The sequence below is a fragment of the Dermacentor variabilis genome, chromosome 5, assembly GCF_050947875.1.
Source record: "Dermacentor variabilis isolate Ectoservices chromosome 5, ASM5094787v1, whole genome shotgun sequence".
NCBI classification, from domain to species: domain Eukaryota; kingdom Metazoa; phylum Arthropoda; class Arachnida; order Ixodida; family Ixodidae; genus Dermacentor; species Dermacentor variabilis.
In genome coordinates, this window is record NC_134572.1 from 49969431 (window position 1) to 49986810 (window position 17380).

A 17380-nucleotide genomic window follows, 5' to 3' on the forward strand; every position below is an offset into this window, starting at 1 on the left:
AAACGGGCTCAGCAGTGAAATGAATTCTACTGTGGACTTTTGAGGAATGAAATGCTCAGACTCCAAAGTCCATGTCTGTTGCACACCTCATCTCTTCCGATGAAAAGACAAGAACAGCAGACGCTCCGGAGATACCAAGTACGACATTTTGAAAATGTTGCATGACGACGACTTTGCTTCGGTAATAGTCTAGCAGAGTAACACGATGACGCGTGGTCTATGTGCCTCAGTTGCCACCTGCTGTTTTTTTTTAAAGTTGTATCCTACTATAGTGCCCCCAGGATTGTGTCAGTGTGTTAACACAAAACTGCTGTCATCACAATTGGCTCCAGCATCGTTGTATTCTTCCACAGCTGGCTTGTTGGCACCCCTCGGCACTACCAATTTTACAGCAAATTACAGCCAAGCTGTTATGGGCTAGTTCCCCAGGATCGTGTCCCTGTGTAGACACAAAACTCCCCATGCGTGGGCCGATCATGAAGATAGTGCAATGCCGGGTACGGTGGAGGTGATGCAGGCGTTAAGCATGGCGCGTAGGTGGACCGATCCCGAAGATAGTGCAATGCCGGGCCAACCCGCGGTGGAGGTGCAGTTTGCCATTAAGGGGCCCACATACACAGCTTCGTTGGTCATCCTTCTTCACAGAGTGGAAGGGCACTGACTTTCTTTTCCCCCTTTCCTTGCCATCTTTGTCTTTTTTACTCCCCACTCACATGTGGTAGCCCTTTGGGCTGCAGTATGTTGAAGTAAATAAATAACGTTCCAGGTTCCATGTAGTTTTCAGCAAGTGGTAATGCTAGCAATTAGTCTAATTCTAGCATTAATATATATATATTTTTAAGAAGTTTTTCACGACACATCAATTTGTATATAAAACGCGAAACATAACATGGCGGCTGTTCTATGCCTATGCTACATGAATTTAGGCTTGCTATAGCTGTCCAAAATTTCCCTGAAGTTGTCAAAACTTGTTTGCAGTAAAACACTTGCCTTACCAATGTGGGCAAAGCATCGAAGCATACAGGTGTATCTTTTGGGCACACCAAAGGCATAAGCATCAACAGCCTTTAATACAAATAAAAGGTTGGGCATCCAGCAAAAAGAGCACAGTACATATCACAAAGTAATTTTATAGACACCACCGGAACACCACATAAAGTAGCAGGACAACAACTACAAATACTAGAATTTGTGTATATATATATATATTACTTGGCCTAGTAGCTTAAATAATGACACTAACAGAACGTTGGATAGCTTCCCTGATGGCATTTGTGGCCCACCGCTGCAAGGCTCGAAGCACGAGAACTTTTAAAACATGACATTTAGGCTCGCTGCAAAAGGCGATTTCTTGATCCCTTATTTTGGCCAGTAGAAAGAAATATGGGAAAAGCCCCTAAAAACAGTTGATTCTTTCACTCCAAATGACACAAAATGGCTTCCTGGGAAACACTAAAGTGCTTTCAGTATGAAAATGCAAAGAACAAAACAATGTTATTGAACACATTTTGGAGCACAAGCAAGATCCTGCACATGACTGTGATATTTGCACTAAAAACTAGGCAGTTTGAATGGATGCATGAACTCAATGAGATGATGATATGGCTCCTTCTGTTAAACAATTCTGTAGTCTCAAGATGGTTCTTGCAAAATGAGGAAACAACTTGCAACAGTGAGCTGCACATACACACACCACGGGCAGTAGCTACAGCAGGGGATGCACTAGCGACATGAAATCTCATGCTTGCTTCTCAGCTTTAGTAGTTTGGTATCAAATACTGTACGCATTGTTCACTGGGATGTCCATGCCATTGTACAAGACTACTAACGTGCAAAAAACCTGCACAATGAAATAAAGACAAGGAATGAAAGGAAGAGGCGAGGAGGGATGACGATGATTGAGGTCTCGCCACAGAGGATAAAAGTGTGAAATGACAACACACAGTGCACCAGAGTAAAAGCAGCTTCAAGAGCACTTTGTATAGAATCACAAAATTCCTGCATCACAGGTATGCCTTCTGTTGAATATGCCGAGTGACGTCTACTTGCTGAAGGGGTAGCCTTAAAACTGTTGTCAAAAGCTTGAATCTCTCAAGTTTGCGTTGCAAAAAAGTCCTTTTAAGTTGCATTTGCAAGTTGCATGCAGGAGGATGCTCAACGCATGTGGCTTGATACATTTGTGCACTTGTACTACTTCTCGTCACATGCGAACCAGGTGCAAAAGCAAATGACACAGGCATTAGAACACAAAAAAAAAACATTGATCAGAAAAGCACCAGGCACAATACAAGTACAAGCCCTAGCAAGGACTTTCGGATTGTCCCCTAATAGTCTTAAAGGATTAGCACTCAAGGCTCAAATCATTTCTTGCCTCTATTCACAGTTCAAGAGCACTCTCAAGTTGTCAACATGGCAGCAGGGAATTTTAGGACAAAGCACCAATCTGGTCAAGAGCAATGCCATTACTTCTGGCATTCTTCCAGCAGACTTCTGCTGTAAAGGGCAAGCTGTCCTCAGCTGCAGCAGCAGCTAGTTGACAATGCAGGCAGTAGACTGGACATGGCAAAAGCCAATCACACTACACCACATATGGGCCAACGCACCAATGGAGCAACCTGACCCGAATCCCAACAGGGAAATATAGAGCAACACTGCTTCTACAGCACTTCTGCCAAAATCTTGTACACTGGTTAAGTCATTTCACACTGAATGCTGAACAACTGTTAAGCTGCAAACATTAAGTACACCAGCTCCTTGGCTTCATACCTTCAAGGAATGCGCGTGCAAGTTCTAAACAGCGAGGGAAATTAATATTTTGAAAATTCACATGCGAGGTCAAGACCAGGCAAAGAAGAAAAAGATATGGCTGCATGTTTGCAGTGATATATAGCTGCATTGTACTGCCTAAGTGTACAGTCGCTATCATAAAGAAAATACTGAAAACAAATTTTACTGCATATATTGAGACTGTAATGGCCTTAAAAGGACAAGTAATTTAATGTAAATCACCAGGCTACATGACAAGCAGGTTGGTAGCCGCAGTATGTGACACAAAAGTGCACATCGTTGATACACCGGTTTGAGAACACAGGATCATTACAGTGCCAGTGTGTGCAGCGCAAATATGTTGTATAATTTTAATTTCGGCTGGATGAATAAGCAAGGGCAACATCAAAACAAAAGAACAGAACTTCGAAGTTGGGGATGAAGCAGCTCTCTTTCTACTGCCCCAAATGCCTTACGGGATGAAAAAGGCGATGCAGGTTTGTAATGCAGAAAGTGTCCTGCATCAGCCAAGGCTAAACATTTCTGTGGCCTGAGCTGAGAGCCCAAAAAGTGGCTCATAAAGAGCTCTAAAAACATGATGGCATTTAAAAGATGGAGGGAACGGGGCCGTCAAGCCTTCACGAGTGCCTTGTTGACCCAATGGTACTTGTCAGGCTTCTGGCCCGGTGTCGTGGATGGGGGAAGGCCAGCCGACAAGTTCCACAGGGTGCCGCCACGCGACAGGAACTGCGGCGGGCTGAAGGTCGTGGGGCCTTTGGGAGGTGCCACACCCCAGGGTGAAGCCCTGGCACTACCGCTGCCAACGCCTCGCTTCCGTCCAGATCCCATCTCTGGCAGGGACTGTAACAGATGCACCAAGCGGCTCTTATAATGGGAAACCTTACCATCGGGTGGTCTTGCAGAAGCACATGCCACAACATTGAAAAGAAATAGAAAATGAAATTCAGTCAACACATTTATATTAAAAGAAAAACGACAGGAAGAATAATTCTTGCCTTCACTCTGCACATTTCTCCCTCTTGTGGCAAGACTTCACTGCCAAGTAAAATTTCCAGGAAGTGCAACGACACGAGAGCAGTGCCGCTAGAGTTGTGTAGTGTAGAGAATGCGCAGGGGTGCTTCTGCCCAGTGAAACCAGTCAGTCCCAGCCAAGAATCAACAAAAGACACTAATGGTACCTCTCAAGCAAATTTTTATTTCTAATATTTTATCACCTTGCTATATTGCATGTACTAATGCTCTCCCTATGCTGTGCAACAGGCGCAATCTAATCCGAACACCCTCTGGGATGATGCAGTGAGAGGTTCCTGCTGTTTCTCTGCTTTTCCTTCCTTCAGATCAGGCTATTTAACAAAAGCAATAATACACTGCCTTGCTGAAGAGCACGGAACCATGCAGTTACCGTGGTTTATCATGGCATGCTGCTGTTCCTTGGGCAGGCGAAAGTATTGGCCCACCAAAGTTTTGGCATGAAAAACGAGTATGTTTGAAAGCCTCTAGTGATACTTCCACTCATATTTCAAATATAAAATTGTGCACGGAGGCTCCTCTATGCCTACATTTTCTTAAATAAGCTATGTGGCCCAAAATTTCATTTTTAAGAGATTTATTATTTTGACGAAAAGTGATCTTGTTTCGCTTTTCTTTCTTCATGGCTTAGTTTCAAAGTTCACTTAGTTGAAAACCCTTCTAAAGCTTTTTCAACCAATTTGCTCCATCTCTAAAGTATGAGAACGCTGAACTACTGTCAAGACAAGTCAATGTCATCTTCACTTTCTGAATCGTCAATTTCAGTAGAAGTGATGAGTAGACTATCATCATCCTCTTCGCTCGAAGAACTAGTGCATCACTTTCACTGTCACTTTTACTGCAAGAGTCAAGCTGCTTTCTTTTGCACACGACTCACATGCGGGCTTTCAGTGGCGGACATCATCCCAAACCTGTCAAAAGGTGCAACAGCATGCATTTCCAAAAACATGGTCTTTGAGCACTACAAAGTATTGCCATCTATTCAGTAGAAAAAAAAAGAAAAAAAAAAGACCAATTAATGTGCTTCTCCAGCACTGACAAAATGATTGCCATCTATGTGGCAGAGCTCGAAGACTGATGCAGCCTTTGAGGCGCTGAAGAAGTGCCGAAATCTATGTAGTAAAACAAAAAAGAGAAATAACTATGGATTTCAAATGCTGGCACTGCAGCAGTCTATGTAGTAGCATAAAAACTAAGTGGACGTGCTGAGTTCATCTAAATTGCTTTGAAAACAGGATTACTGCCGTCGACGAGCTGAGCTCGTCCAAAGCAAAATTGCGCAGGATCACGTTCGTGAGCTTCGCTCATATTGCTAAAGTTGACTCGAATTATTCCCAAGAGCCTCCCCTATTGAATCCATGCATTTGTGGACAGCTGCAAGAATTCTTTCAGGATCCTTTTAGCTACTGCACTCTTCAGAGTGGACTATTCTGCAACTAACTTTCCAGTAAGCAAACAGAAGCACTTGAAGTTTCTCGAAAACCGCTCAATCTTTAGAGGGCCCCTCATCACGTCTGGCCATATTGAGCTGAAAAGTACAGAGCATACATTGCGCGATAACGATTGTGTCTGCAAAGTATTACATCGCTACGTGCTGCGGAAAGATCTGAAATTTCAAACCAAACAACGTTTTTCCTTCTCGCGGCCGCCACACTCCAAGCCCGATGGTGACATAGTCGTGTCCGCAGTGTTACGTCGTTCGTGGTGACGCGTGACTTCGTGAATTATTCAAGACAACATCTGTTATCTGTGTGATCTGTTGCTTGAATTGACGAATTGAAGTTTAGAGAAATAATAAAACACACAATGTCTGCATGTTTTTTGTTTTACTTCACACCAAAGCAAGAGAGATGTACTTCCGCTTCGTCTGCTTGTTCCCATGGTTGCGAAGTCACGTGCGCAGGTACCGAAACTATGCCATTTTCTACTGTGTTCCAGCGCATGATCATGCTCTGCAATCTGCTCGTTCTGCCTCGGTATTCGTGTAGCACTCAATTATACTGCTAGTCATACCTTGTGCACAGAGCGCAATATCGTGCGCTAGGCGAACTACGAGTGACGCCGTCTGGTAAAGTGTGTAGTGCCGAGGGGGGGGGGGGGGGGGGCGAACGTGGAGAAAAAAAAAAGATGAAGGCGGGGCCTGCGACGTATACGTCACACGATCCTCGAGGTCCGGTTTGGGAGAACACAGGGAAGGAATTTCACTTGTGTAGGCTAGACGGGGCGAGTGGAGAGAGTGTCTTGCTTGACAGTGGAGGCCGCCTGCTGAAATCATGGGTTCGCGGCACTGAAATATTTCTGTCTCGACTATTAATGAGCCGATTTGAAAATTTCTTTCGGCAGAGCGCTCCCTAGAGGACACAAAACTTCCAGGGTATAACCAAAATTTGCTATGGGGCCTGGCGAGGGGCACTTTAAAAAGATTATGAAAGTATAACGGTGCTTAGCATGGAAGAAAGAAAAACTAAGGAGATGCCCTGACGTTACTCTCCCTAAAGCCTCTTCAAACCGGAGCTTCTAACATATCGGGTATTCCCTCCTAGTCTTTACCTGTCCTCATCTCCAGCTGCGCTTTGCACCATGCCAACCAAGGTCATGGCAAAGAGCAGAACCAGTCTCCTTAAAAATCATTCAACCTGCCCCATAGGCAATGACAGCAAAAGCAGCAGAAAACTCTGCAGCAGATACGGTCTTACATGAAGAGGAACAGTCATGCATACCATTACCTGTTTTGGCCTGTCACCAGAACGCTGCTCCAACTCATCAATGTTGATTTGGTCCACGAAGTTCTCCTTCCTGCCTCCCTTGAATGAAGCTAGCACATAGTACACACCACGCCGCTCTCCAAACCTGGGAAAAGAGCAGAAAGAAAGAGGAAAGAGAGGTTATACATAAAATTTCAGCACCTATATTCTTCCTGCTTTTTAAGAAATGCCTGGTGAACCCCATCGTAAAATTCAAGTTATATTGCTGATTTCATCCATATCTGAAGGGACGAGAGGCACTGCATAAGAATATTCAAGTGCACTCTGTTGTGAATAAAAAAGGTAACATAAGCAAATCATGCTTAAAGGCGATGAGAATGGGTACTCGAACTGAATATTAGATATACATCCGAGTAAAATAGGATATATGCACTCATATGCCTACTATTAGTATGTTCGAGTCAAATTGCATCTGCATGACCGAAAGTAATAGACGAATTCGAACCAAAGCCTTTACCCTATTTCTTTTTTTTTTTTAGCCAAATTACAGCTGCAAATGCGAAGTCAACATATCCATTCCCAGCGGGGGACCTTTCTTGGACCTGCCCAGCCTTTTCTGCCAGTAGCTTCACGGGACCGCGCTGCTGTCAGTTACTGAAGACCGCAGTTGAGTTTCATACGTACGTCCACAGTGTACGAGCAACAAAGTGCGATTCATTCTCTATGGAGCAAGGAACGAACACTCATTGAAATCCACAGGGAAATACGTATGGGGAGAGCTGCCCACGTATGGGGAGAGCTGTCACGCTTTGAGAAGTGTGAGGTCGTGGTGGTAGTGTGAGTTCGCAAAAGTCCGTGAAGACTTGCATGACAATGACAGTGGTTTCACAGGCAGCCAGATGAATTCTACCGCAGGGGCATCTCAAATTTAGTGCTTTGACAGATGTCTGACCCAGTGTGGGGACTATGTGGAAAATCATGTAAGGTACGTAGAATAGTATGTATATTTATAATTACCTGTATGTACCTTATTTTGGCTAATAAATAATAGGGGCAAAGACTGATTCGCCCTCGTGTATCAAGTCTTCAATGACTACATATAGGTATAAGCACTTAACTTTTGAGGTGTATTTCTGCCTCTGAAATTTATCTGCCTTTACTTGTTCATTCTCTGCAGTTAAGCTGAAGATAATTTGGCATTAGCCGTAGCTCACAAGCAACCCCTAACAACTATATCTGTCCAGTTTCTTTAGTTTTTCTTCCAGGCAGAAAACCACACATCTATGAATATGCAAAATAGGAAAGGGCTAAGAATAAGGAATGAACATGGAGTTTTTCCTAGTTTTCTAAAGCACTTGTCATTGATGCATACAGGGTGCAGCTCTTCACTTACTGTTAATTTGTTCCCACTGTGATATGCTCACTTCATTTCATATTGCAGCCGACTAAGCACAGTGGTAAGTAAACTATATAAGCTCAGCAGAATGAGTTCACAGGCTAGTTGGTGTGTATTCATAATAATCTTTAGTGCAAACAGGACAACACAAGAAAGGCGACACAACAAGGTGCTACTCCCAAATTACATTTTTCTTACGTCCATGCCAGAAACCAGAACTAAGAGCATATGCAAAGAAGCCATCATGACAGACCCATCAACAGAGTGAATCTCACAAAGGAATCTAGAAACAAAATTCAGTGTTGTAGACAGCAACAGAAGCAAAAGTTACACATTCCGATCCAAGTGATCTCGCGTGTATGCTCCTTAAACCTCCTGAACCACCTTTTTAGCAAAGTTAAACTTGACTATTTCAGAAATACTTTGCAGGAAAAAGGACTTCAATGCATTCGCAGATCGCCTTTGGTCCCTTTCGCAGTGTTCCCACTCTTTCTTCAATGCCTTGCACAGTAAAGACTACAATGGTGCAGCGTGTGGCCACAATACTTTGCCTATTGAACATTAATGTGGTGTGCAGTTCAAATTTGGTTTTGCATGTTCACGTAGATGCCATCATTTTCAATTTGGCACCCACAATGCACCAAACATAGTTGTTCTCGGCGACCAGGCTTATCCTGGCACCCTGCAGCTACATGCAACTATAGTGCACTTGCACAGCGTTTACTTTGTGCATGGCAGAGCCATAGAATAAGACATGGCTGGAGTGCGCATTTGTGTTCACTTTGGGACGCGTTGCTGGCGGTTAATAAAAGAAAACGTAACAGCAGAAGTGGGAGGGGGCAGTTGTACACTTTTGCTATGTACAACTGCTCCATCTTGCTTTTCGTGGCATTTTCCTTTTTCCTTCTTTCTCATTTTTCTATTTAGATCGCCACCAACACCATCCCAAAGTCCCAAACGTAGGAAAATCTTTTTCAGTGTGTCCACCTCACAGGGTCCCGCCACTGCTGTATATCCTCGCGACGATGCCTACGCCGATTAATGTCCCTCTAAGGACCAACTCGCTGCCATCCCCTGCGTCTGCTTCCTACTACCCCCCATTTTTTTTCCAGACTCCCTGTTACCATCTTAATATGTTTAAAAATTTCCAAACGCACTGCTACTAGGCCACTCGGGTCGTTCTTCCAACTCATGTTCCTTCAGTTGCTCTCACATTGACCGCACCATTTTTATAAAACCATAAACACAAGCCACTTATGACACCTACTGTTTCTGTCCAGTTCTCTGGAGTCGTACCATACTCTCCCTCCCCAAACAACACACCCACCCCATTCTCTCTCTTTTTCCTTCTCCTGCCACTCTCTCCTGCTCTCTTTGCCTTGTATTTCAAACCCGTCCTTCCCGCAACAACACCTAGAAATGCCAAATTACAGCGTTCATTTTTTTCATCCCCTTTTTTTTCTCCCGTTTCTTCCTTGACAGCCAGCCGCCGCCAACAGCACGTGACACCACCCTACCAACCCTCGGAAGCTAACCCACCAAGGATGCCAAGGCCGCCTTTGACAAACATAGGTCCATTTTATCTAAATGTTGGCCAGCCTTTTTGACGCACTTTATCCCAGTTTTTCTAACTTAACAAAGTGTGCTACTCCATCTTCTGGCCCTCTTCTTGATAACAAACACATTAGTAGTAAGAAGTGGATGGGTCCAAATACACTTCTTGATTGATGTCAGCTATCGGCCAATAGCAGCTTCGAAGCGGGTGAGGGGAAGGCCTTGTTTGAAAAGGGAGTGTTTTGAGAAATATGTCACTTCGTGCTAGACTTTTGAGCACTACACGCCATGCACAACTGCAAAATTTGGCTGCGATGTTCACAGCAGCACATGCTATCCGCGTACTTTTTTTCCCTCCATAACCAAGAGGTGGTTCAGGACTCCTTTAAGCCTGGTATTTTAAGTAGGGGTGTGACGTAGTAAAATCGTCAGCTGAGAATAGCAACTTGTCCAGTCTCCAATCTCGTGACGTCATGTTTAAACTAAAAAAATTTTTATTTATAGAAGAAGACAGTGCCCAAATATGCACTAGTTTCAGTTTACGAAGGGGATGATAGAGGCCGTACAAATGTAATGACCTTTCAGTGTGTTGCAAATCCTAGTAGATAAGAACGAATTTCTCGTCAGTTCATTTCTGATGGCACAGTTTCGCCACACCAGCATACCGGTGTTGTGCTCGGCACGATTGTCAAAACTTGCCGGCACTACGCGTGCAACTGTTCTAGCGTTGTGGCCCCCCTCACCTGCAGCTCACTTCCTCAGGATCCACCCACATGGTCAGCTCAGCAGGCAGGCAGAGATCATCGTACCCGAGGCCGCAGCGGCGTGATGCTTGCTCTAGCACAGGCTCTCGAGGCTCCGTCTCGTTGATACGAATGCACCGGTACGCTTGTCCCCGGGACGGCCGCTCGGGGAACCAGTGGTCGCGGAACCTCTCGGTCAGGACACACCGCAGCCGCTCTCCCAAGGCGTCCAGCTGCACCCGGTCCAAGCTCGAGTTCCTAGCGATGACGCGCACCAGAAACGCGACCGCCGCGTCGACTTCGTCCTTCATCGCACGCTGACCGACTTCCTCCGCGCAGAAGCGACGACGCAAAAGACATTTAACACAGGCAGGGCAGGCAGCCTCCTGCGGGGATTTCGCGCGCACGACGACGATGTGCGCGCGGACAGCCTCTGGATCACCGACGCCTTCAACTTTCCACACGGTCAGAGCACTGCGTGAGAAGGGGAAAGGGACAGCGGACGCTCAGTCCGCGCTCAGGTGGCGAACACGCAGTGGCCAAAAAGAGCGCCAAAAAGCTCGGATCAAAACATCTGATGCCGCCACAGTGCGCACAGTACGACGCGGTTAACAAACCGCAAGAAATTCACAGAAAAACTGGCTGATCTAAATCGACGCTTAGCGGTCGGCTTGCTAACAAAGCCAAGCGTCGTGGCGAGTTCTCCCACTTTCGTTTTAAGGAAAATGTAGCGAAGCTACCCAACGGGTTACCATTAATGACGATATATTCAAGCCAACTCACTTGAAAAACTAAAATATTGCCTCAAGAAACGAAAATTCATGGTGGAATAAACTTGACAAACGCGACTTACCAACAAACTCCTCTCACCCATCGACTTTTTATGCAGAATACCTAGCCGCAGTTGTCGAAATTGTGAATAATGTTAAAATCACCTCAAAATTTGAGCATTTGTACCTATTTATTGACGCGTATTTTACATAAACGTAGATGAATTTTGTCACTCTTAGATTATCAAGACTTCATGAGCAGCATTTTAATGATTTTCTCTTTTGCGCCGCCAGACTTCGCTGGCTTCACCAGCGGTTTCTTCATGGTTTCTTCGCAACTTTTGTTTACTTTTATTGGAAGTTGATATGGCGCCGGGCAGTAAGATGAAGGAAAACGAAACAGACGAAGAATACTTGATTTCTATGGCACGGAGCTGCCAAAATAGTGATCCCTATTTTACAAAGTCTTGGATTCTTACAGCAAAAACACTTTTTCCAGAAAATTTCGGAATACAGGCAAGCAAAGCTGTTCTTTTGCAGTTTATTTGTGGTACAGGGCCGAAGTATACGAAGTCTGTCGTACAAGTCGTGTTAATGAGTTCGTTAAAGCTCTTAGCGCTGCAAGATGCCTATGCGCCGCCGCTCTCTTTGAACGCGACCGATGATTCCCTGGAGGTGGTGCAATTAGCTACTCACAAACATGTTAGACATGGAGTGGTTTTTCAGTGTCAACTGCATGCATGAGCTGCATCTAGTCGTGACCGATGTAGCGCTTTGACACTGACACCAGACGCGAAGCGAAATTTGAGGACGCTGAAAAAAATCGCTTGTTGTTTTTTTTTTTTTTGGCTCTAACGACTTGGCATCTGGTTGCGAGAACAGCTCGATTGTGTTTCACTTAATGTACTTGCCAACACCTGGCATAGACGTCTTCTCAGTAGTGATACAGTGAACAGCGGTGCTGTCATGCTACTTCACGTCACAGAACATGACAGTGTTTCTACGGAGAACCGACAGTTCAGCTGGTGCACGCATGGCGATGACGACGTGCTTACGCGCCCTCCAAGCGTGTTAGTGATTCTTCGTGTGCTGATAAGTGAAAAATATTACGTATTTAATAGCATAATTTTGGTTTGAGTTAGTTGGTGGATCTCGTGTGCGCCATACCTGATTTTGTATTAAGCGAAGCTCGCTACTGATTCGACAACTCCAACAGGTAGAGCATGAAAAAAATCCGCCTAGGAGTGGAATATTAAAGAAAATGTTTATGCCAAGTACTGATTACATTTCCTGCAACAAGAGCTACGGCACTTCGTTCTTAAAATTGTGCTTGAAATAATTTGAGCAGGAGGATTGATCTGGCTATGGTTTGTATAAAACAGCTATAAATTCACCCCACTAGTTACATACCTAACAACAGGTAAACAATCTCTTGCATCTGCTTGTCATCGTTCGCAATGTGTGAAGGATACCATCTTCTCTCCCCATTGTTTAAGTGTTTGTTTTTAAAATAGAAGACGCCTTGCACCCATTTTCTGGTGAAAATTATCCGTGTCATAGAACCTTGATAATTTGTATACGAAGCACTCATGGAGCTGTAACCCAAGCAATATTAAGCTATGTGAGTTGTTTGCCTGACCCATTTGTGCTGCCATTGAAGAATTTGCATAGCACTTTCAGTGCAAGTTTGGATGACCATCGGATCATATATTTACACAGTCCATTCTTTAGGGCCCTACAGTAGGTCATAGCCACAGAACTGAAAAATGCACTTGCACTGATATATTGTGGCACTTTAAAGATGTCTGCATTGTATAAATAACTCCGTAATACTCTGATAGATTAATATGGTGCCTTAGGCCCTATTTTAGGGCTTTAGACTCAGTACAATATTAACTAATGCCCTTTGGCACCATGAGTAATTCTGTCAGCATCTTAAGTATGGCTCTAAACGGGATGACTTGGCATTGTCACTTAACAAGGGACACCATGCCGGCCTGCGCCAGAAAGAGAAAAGGGAAAGCAGTAATTGGACACGAAAGTGTATGTAGCAAGGAATTCTTGTACAAACCCCTGCCTCACTCAAGCATTACTGTGAGCCACTTGTAACTAAGTCTGCCACTAAAGCTTGTGGTAAATCATGCTTGTTGCAGAAAATGGTTTGCTAAAGTAAATACACAAAAATAAGTGTGCCCAGCAGGCCCCTCAAATGACGAACAAGAACACTGTAAAAGTAGCTTTGCATTACAAGAAAAGGGGATGCTGCATTTCCTTGCCTACATGTATGTTAACCACGAGGGTGTCCACAGAATTTGTGCTAAATTGTGGACATACTGCATCAAGCACTTTGACACACCCCCATGACGTCTTGTTTTTGTTTCTTTCTGTGTCTCTTACAGTATGAAGCCTACTGCCTGGCTTCAGACAGTGGAAATATCAAAGAGGCATCAGGCTACTTGGAGGAAATGTATGTCCGACCTTTATCTGTTTAGGGAATTGCTGTAATTTTGGTACATATTTTTGAAAAGATTTAGAAAGGTTATTCCTTTGAAGAAGTACTTATGTATTAGAATATAATTTTATGGTTGCTGTTACCATAGGCTAGATATCATTAGGAACAGTTCAAAGTAACACAGCTGTGCACTACTTTTTGACATGATTACTCTTCGGAAGCATACGCTTCTCAGATTTACAAAAGGCATACTCTTACTCCGTCTAGATATTAGTGTTTTTAAACTCTATGATGGTGGTTGGCTGTGAATGATAACGGCTGTTAATGTATTTCTAGCACAATTTGAGCTTTCCTCTTTTATTTTAGGTTCAGGAAGTTTCCAACAGAACACCGTCTCTGGGATGAGGTGTACAAGATAGCCAATGCCCTTCGAGCCGACACGCTTGATGGCAAAGTTGCTGTCCTGAGAGGTATCTTCATTTGGCCATTCTACACTCTCACCTTTCATTTTGAAGTTACTTACAGCATGTATATTGCCACAGTGCTGTTTATTGACAAAGAGAAAACCCAGAAATGTGTCAACAATGACGGTGCAGTGGCCTTTGTGGGCTGTTGGCCACCTTGACTTCTGCTTGATTGCCGAAAAATTCCTTACTCTATTTTGTATGCTTCCTTCTCCCTGTAACATATTGGTAGAGATACAGTGGTGGAACAGCTGCGCCAATTGCGCCAAACTGCGACAAAAGCGATCCTTTGTGCCATCCTGCGCCAAAACAGAACTTTAGCCGAAAATTGCACCGAGCCTGCACCAAAGTATGCATAGGAGCAAAACCCTCCTTCTGTCGATGCTTCACAGCTAGCAAAACTGAAGTTAAAAGCAACAGCATGCTATCATCATCATCATCATGGAAGGAAGCTGAGGCCCATCCATAGTTTCTCACTCTATAGTGAGAAACCGTGGGCCCATCAGAGTCGCTCGGTTCGTCATTCGCACATTTTTCTCTGATGGACGTACAATGTAGTGCAGCTGTACAGTCTTGCTGGTGCTCTATTTCGGTGTTCATCGAACCTGCATGGTACTGCAGAGTTTGCCGAAGGAGGATGTCACATTCTAGGATTAAAGGCAAATTTTTTCATGTTTATGGGTGATAGTAGGGCTTTGAAAAAGAGCCGCTCCAATCAGAATCAAACATCGTGCATAGTTAAGAGTGGTATTAGCATACGGGGTACTCGGCGAGAGCCGCCACTTCAGTGTGTGCCGCCATGTTCATTGATGCAAAACATTGGCATTGAGTTCGTGTCACTGCGCTGTTTCGGTGGAATAGCATCGCCAACGCAAACACAAAGCCGTATTTGCATCTCACGCATGCACAGTGGCACTGGTGCTTTTTTTTTTTTTTTTGTGGTCACAAAATCTTTGTGATCCTTAATAAAAATTCCCTTAATGTGCATGGCATGACATGAATATATTGCATGATGTCATGTTTAGTGCAGGCATGCATACTCGATCGGTCTTGTGGTGAGCCTTTGCCCACATACCGTGAATGTTGCACTGTGTTGGATCCTGGGTTAATAAACACATATTTGTTTATGATCTGTCTGTGGTGCCTTCTCAAATCCGTATCAACGAACCGTGCCCTTTGTGTGTCGTGATGGGGAGAAGCATCGCATACTTTCCTCGCCGTGCATGCAGGGTAAGCCTTGCGCAAACACGTCTCTATACAACATATTGACTATATCAGTTAATATTTGCATGGTATATGATAAGCACACATGCATTAGACCTTGCACCAAAAGCGCTTGCTGCTGTGCCAAATCGACTTTTTGCCTGTGCCAGGACCTGCGCTGAAAGGTGAAATGACTGTTCCACTACTGGACGTAGTGTCTGTGCAAGACAAAGCTCAATAACTGCTCTGTCTCGACTTTACCGGCCAATCACATTGCCTCGATGTCAGCACCCTGGGACTTTTTCATGGGCTAGCATTAACATTCAGAACACTGGAATCATTTCACATGTACAAATGGAAACTGTGTATTTGTGCCAGTACCCTACCCTAATGTTTGCCAGCACACCACTCAACAATAAGCGCGGACTTTCAGACACTTTGTTCAATTAGGATGAAGTGCGCAATGTGTCTTTGTACTTCATGAGGGTTGTCGTTTGCTGTGGGTTCAATTGTTGAGCCCATATGTGGTCTTGAAAGTGCAGTTATGAAACGCCTGTTATGAAAGATGGGGAGGGGAATATGTCTTCTATTAAAGGGCATCTTAGTGCACTGAAAGCTGTGCACTGAGCCTGCACAGAACAATGCCCGCCATGGTCTACTGAACATCCTGCCATGATTTTGCATTTGTATGACCTTGCAATCGTTCCACTTGAAAGAAGCCACAATCGATGCAGTAGTGCTGTTCTGTGCTATCAGGTAGCGCCACTGTCCCGGTAGCTTTTTTTATGCTTTTGATTTAGCCAGAGTAGCCACTAGCCTGTGCGTGCACTGTTGCATGTAAGTAAAGAACCGAAATGGTGCAGGTTATGGAATTTGAAGAAAATGGTGGGCAGAATTTTGAGCAGCTACTACATATTGACCTCTCATAATTTTTGTTTGAGCTATTTGGTGCATCTCATATGCGTCACGCCTGATGGTGTATAAGCAAAGCTTGTGACTGGCTTGTCAACTTATATTGGACACCCCAACATGTAAGGTATGACAAGATTTGTTCAGGTATGGAATATTACAGAAAAAGTTGGTGCCAAGTATGGAGTAGAATCAGTCGCCATCAGTGTGTTGCCATCATGTTGCATATTATTCTTGACGAACGTATTAATGTTTTAATTACATACCCACATACTCTTGTATAATTACTGCCACCATTCCTGTATTTTTTTCATTCTGTGCATTTCTTTTGCGAACATAATTGTACTACCCTGTATTTGCCCCCCACCTTATGTAATGCCTTCAGGCCTTTAAGGCTATACAATAAATGAAATATTTGGGGCTCCCTATTGCATGTACAGAAATAATATTTTACTGAGATTTTCTTAGCAGTATTACCTAACAGCCATGCAAGTTTATTTACCATGCTCATCGTGCGTTGCAGGGCCTCTCAGCTACTTCGTTATTTCATTTAGCTGCAAAATCATTGTTATAATCTTTTCAGATATGTTTAATCACCTGCCAACAGCCTCACAGCATGACATCTTACTTTCTATAGCCGGTGAGTGAGCAGTTCTGTTGTAGAATTTCGCCTCTCCAACACAATATGTGGGACATAAAATCACACTGCAAATACTTAATCATTGAAGAACAAAGGCCTTTTTGTGATGACAGTGAAAGTAGTAAATGAATGTGTTCCTGACAACTAGTCGCTAGGCAGCATCTCTTAAATGGGGTTAAATGTTCAAGAGCTGTAATCTAATAAATCGCTCATACTCACATCATCAGAGTTGCCATGTTTAAAGACCGCATTGCAGGCAAAAGCTGCCGCACTTTTCCAACACATTCCTGTTAGGCTTATGTACAAGGTTATGACGTCAATAGTGACGTCACATGCAAGCAATCTGCTAAGAATCGGTTGTAATAACCATGATGCATTAAAAAGTGGAGATTTAATTTGTTGGAGCTGGAAGATAGCCTGGGATCTAGACATTTGACAGAATTGCCTGTCTGATTAGGCTAATTAATTATGAAATTAATAATGTCTCCAACGAAAAAGTGGGAATTGTTAAATAAGAAAAGCTGCACTCAGTTGCCACTTGTTTAACCCACGAGGATGGAGCTGAGCTGGGCCTGAAATGTTGAGTTTTGTAAATCCCGCTTTTTGCTTGGAGACATTATTAACTTCATAAAAAAATAGCCTGAACTACTTGTGTACATACAACTGCCAAAGCTGAATATTTGTCAAAGACGTACATTACTTTAGGAACAAAATAAACCAATAACAGT

At 43.8% G+C, this 17380-nt stretch overlaps 2 protein-coding genes across 4 annotated transcripts in view; one reads left to right on the plus strand and one right to left on the minus strand.

Annotated features, from left to right (window-relative positions):
• Positions 1-1051: 1051 nt before the first annotated feature.
• On the minus strand, positions 1052-11169 carry LOC142582571 (protein BTG1-like). Of its 2 annotated transcripts, none has more exons than XM_075692436.1 (4): positions 11068-11169; positions 10215-10688; positions 6543-6666; positions 1052-3627 (listed from the first exon to the last, which is right to left on the minus strand). In XM_075692436.1, exons 2-4 carry the CDS (start codon positions 10523-10525, stop codon positions 3397-3399), a joined length of 666 nt encoding a protein of 221 aa, XP_075548551.1. In that variant the 5' UTR covers positions 10526-10688; positions 11068-11169; the 3' UTR covers positions 1052-3396. The 2 variants fall into 2 exon arrangements, with proteins under 2 accessions (XP_075548551.1, XP_075548552.1); XM_075692437.1 differs by lacking the exon at positions 11068-11169 and adding an exon at positions 10998-11062.
• A 155-nt stretch (positions 11170-11324) lies between these two features.
• IntS10 (integrator complex subunit 10) overlaps positions 11325-17380 on the plus strand; it is a 28099-nt gene continuing 22043 nt past the window's right edge. The window contains exons 1-4 of one of the 2 annotated variants that reach the window (XM_075692439.1): positions 11325-11500; positions 13384-13451; positions 13803-13906; positions 16596-16652. In XM_075692439.1, the coding sequence (XP_075548554.1) occupies positions 11351-11500; positions 13384-13451; positions 13803-13906; positions 16596-16652 (379 nt within the window). In that variant the 5' untranslated portion in view covers positions 11325-11350. The remainder of the gene's footprint in view (positions 11501-13383; positions 13452-13802; positions 13907-16595; positions 16653-17380) is intronic. The other variant, XM_075692440.1, reaches the window with a different exon arrangement.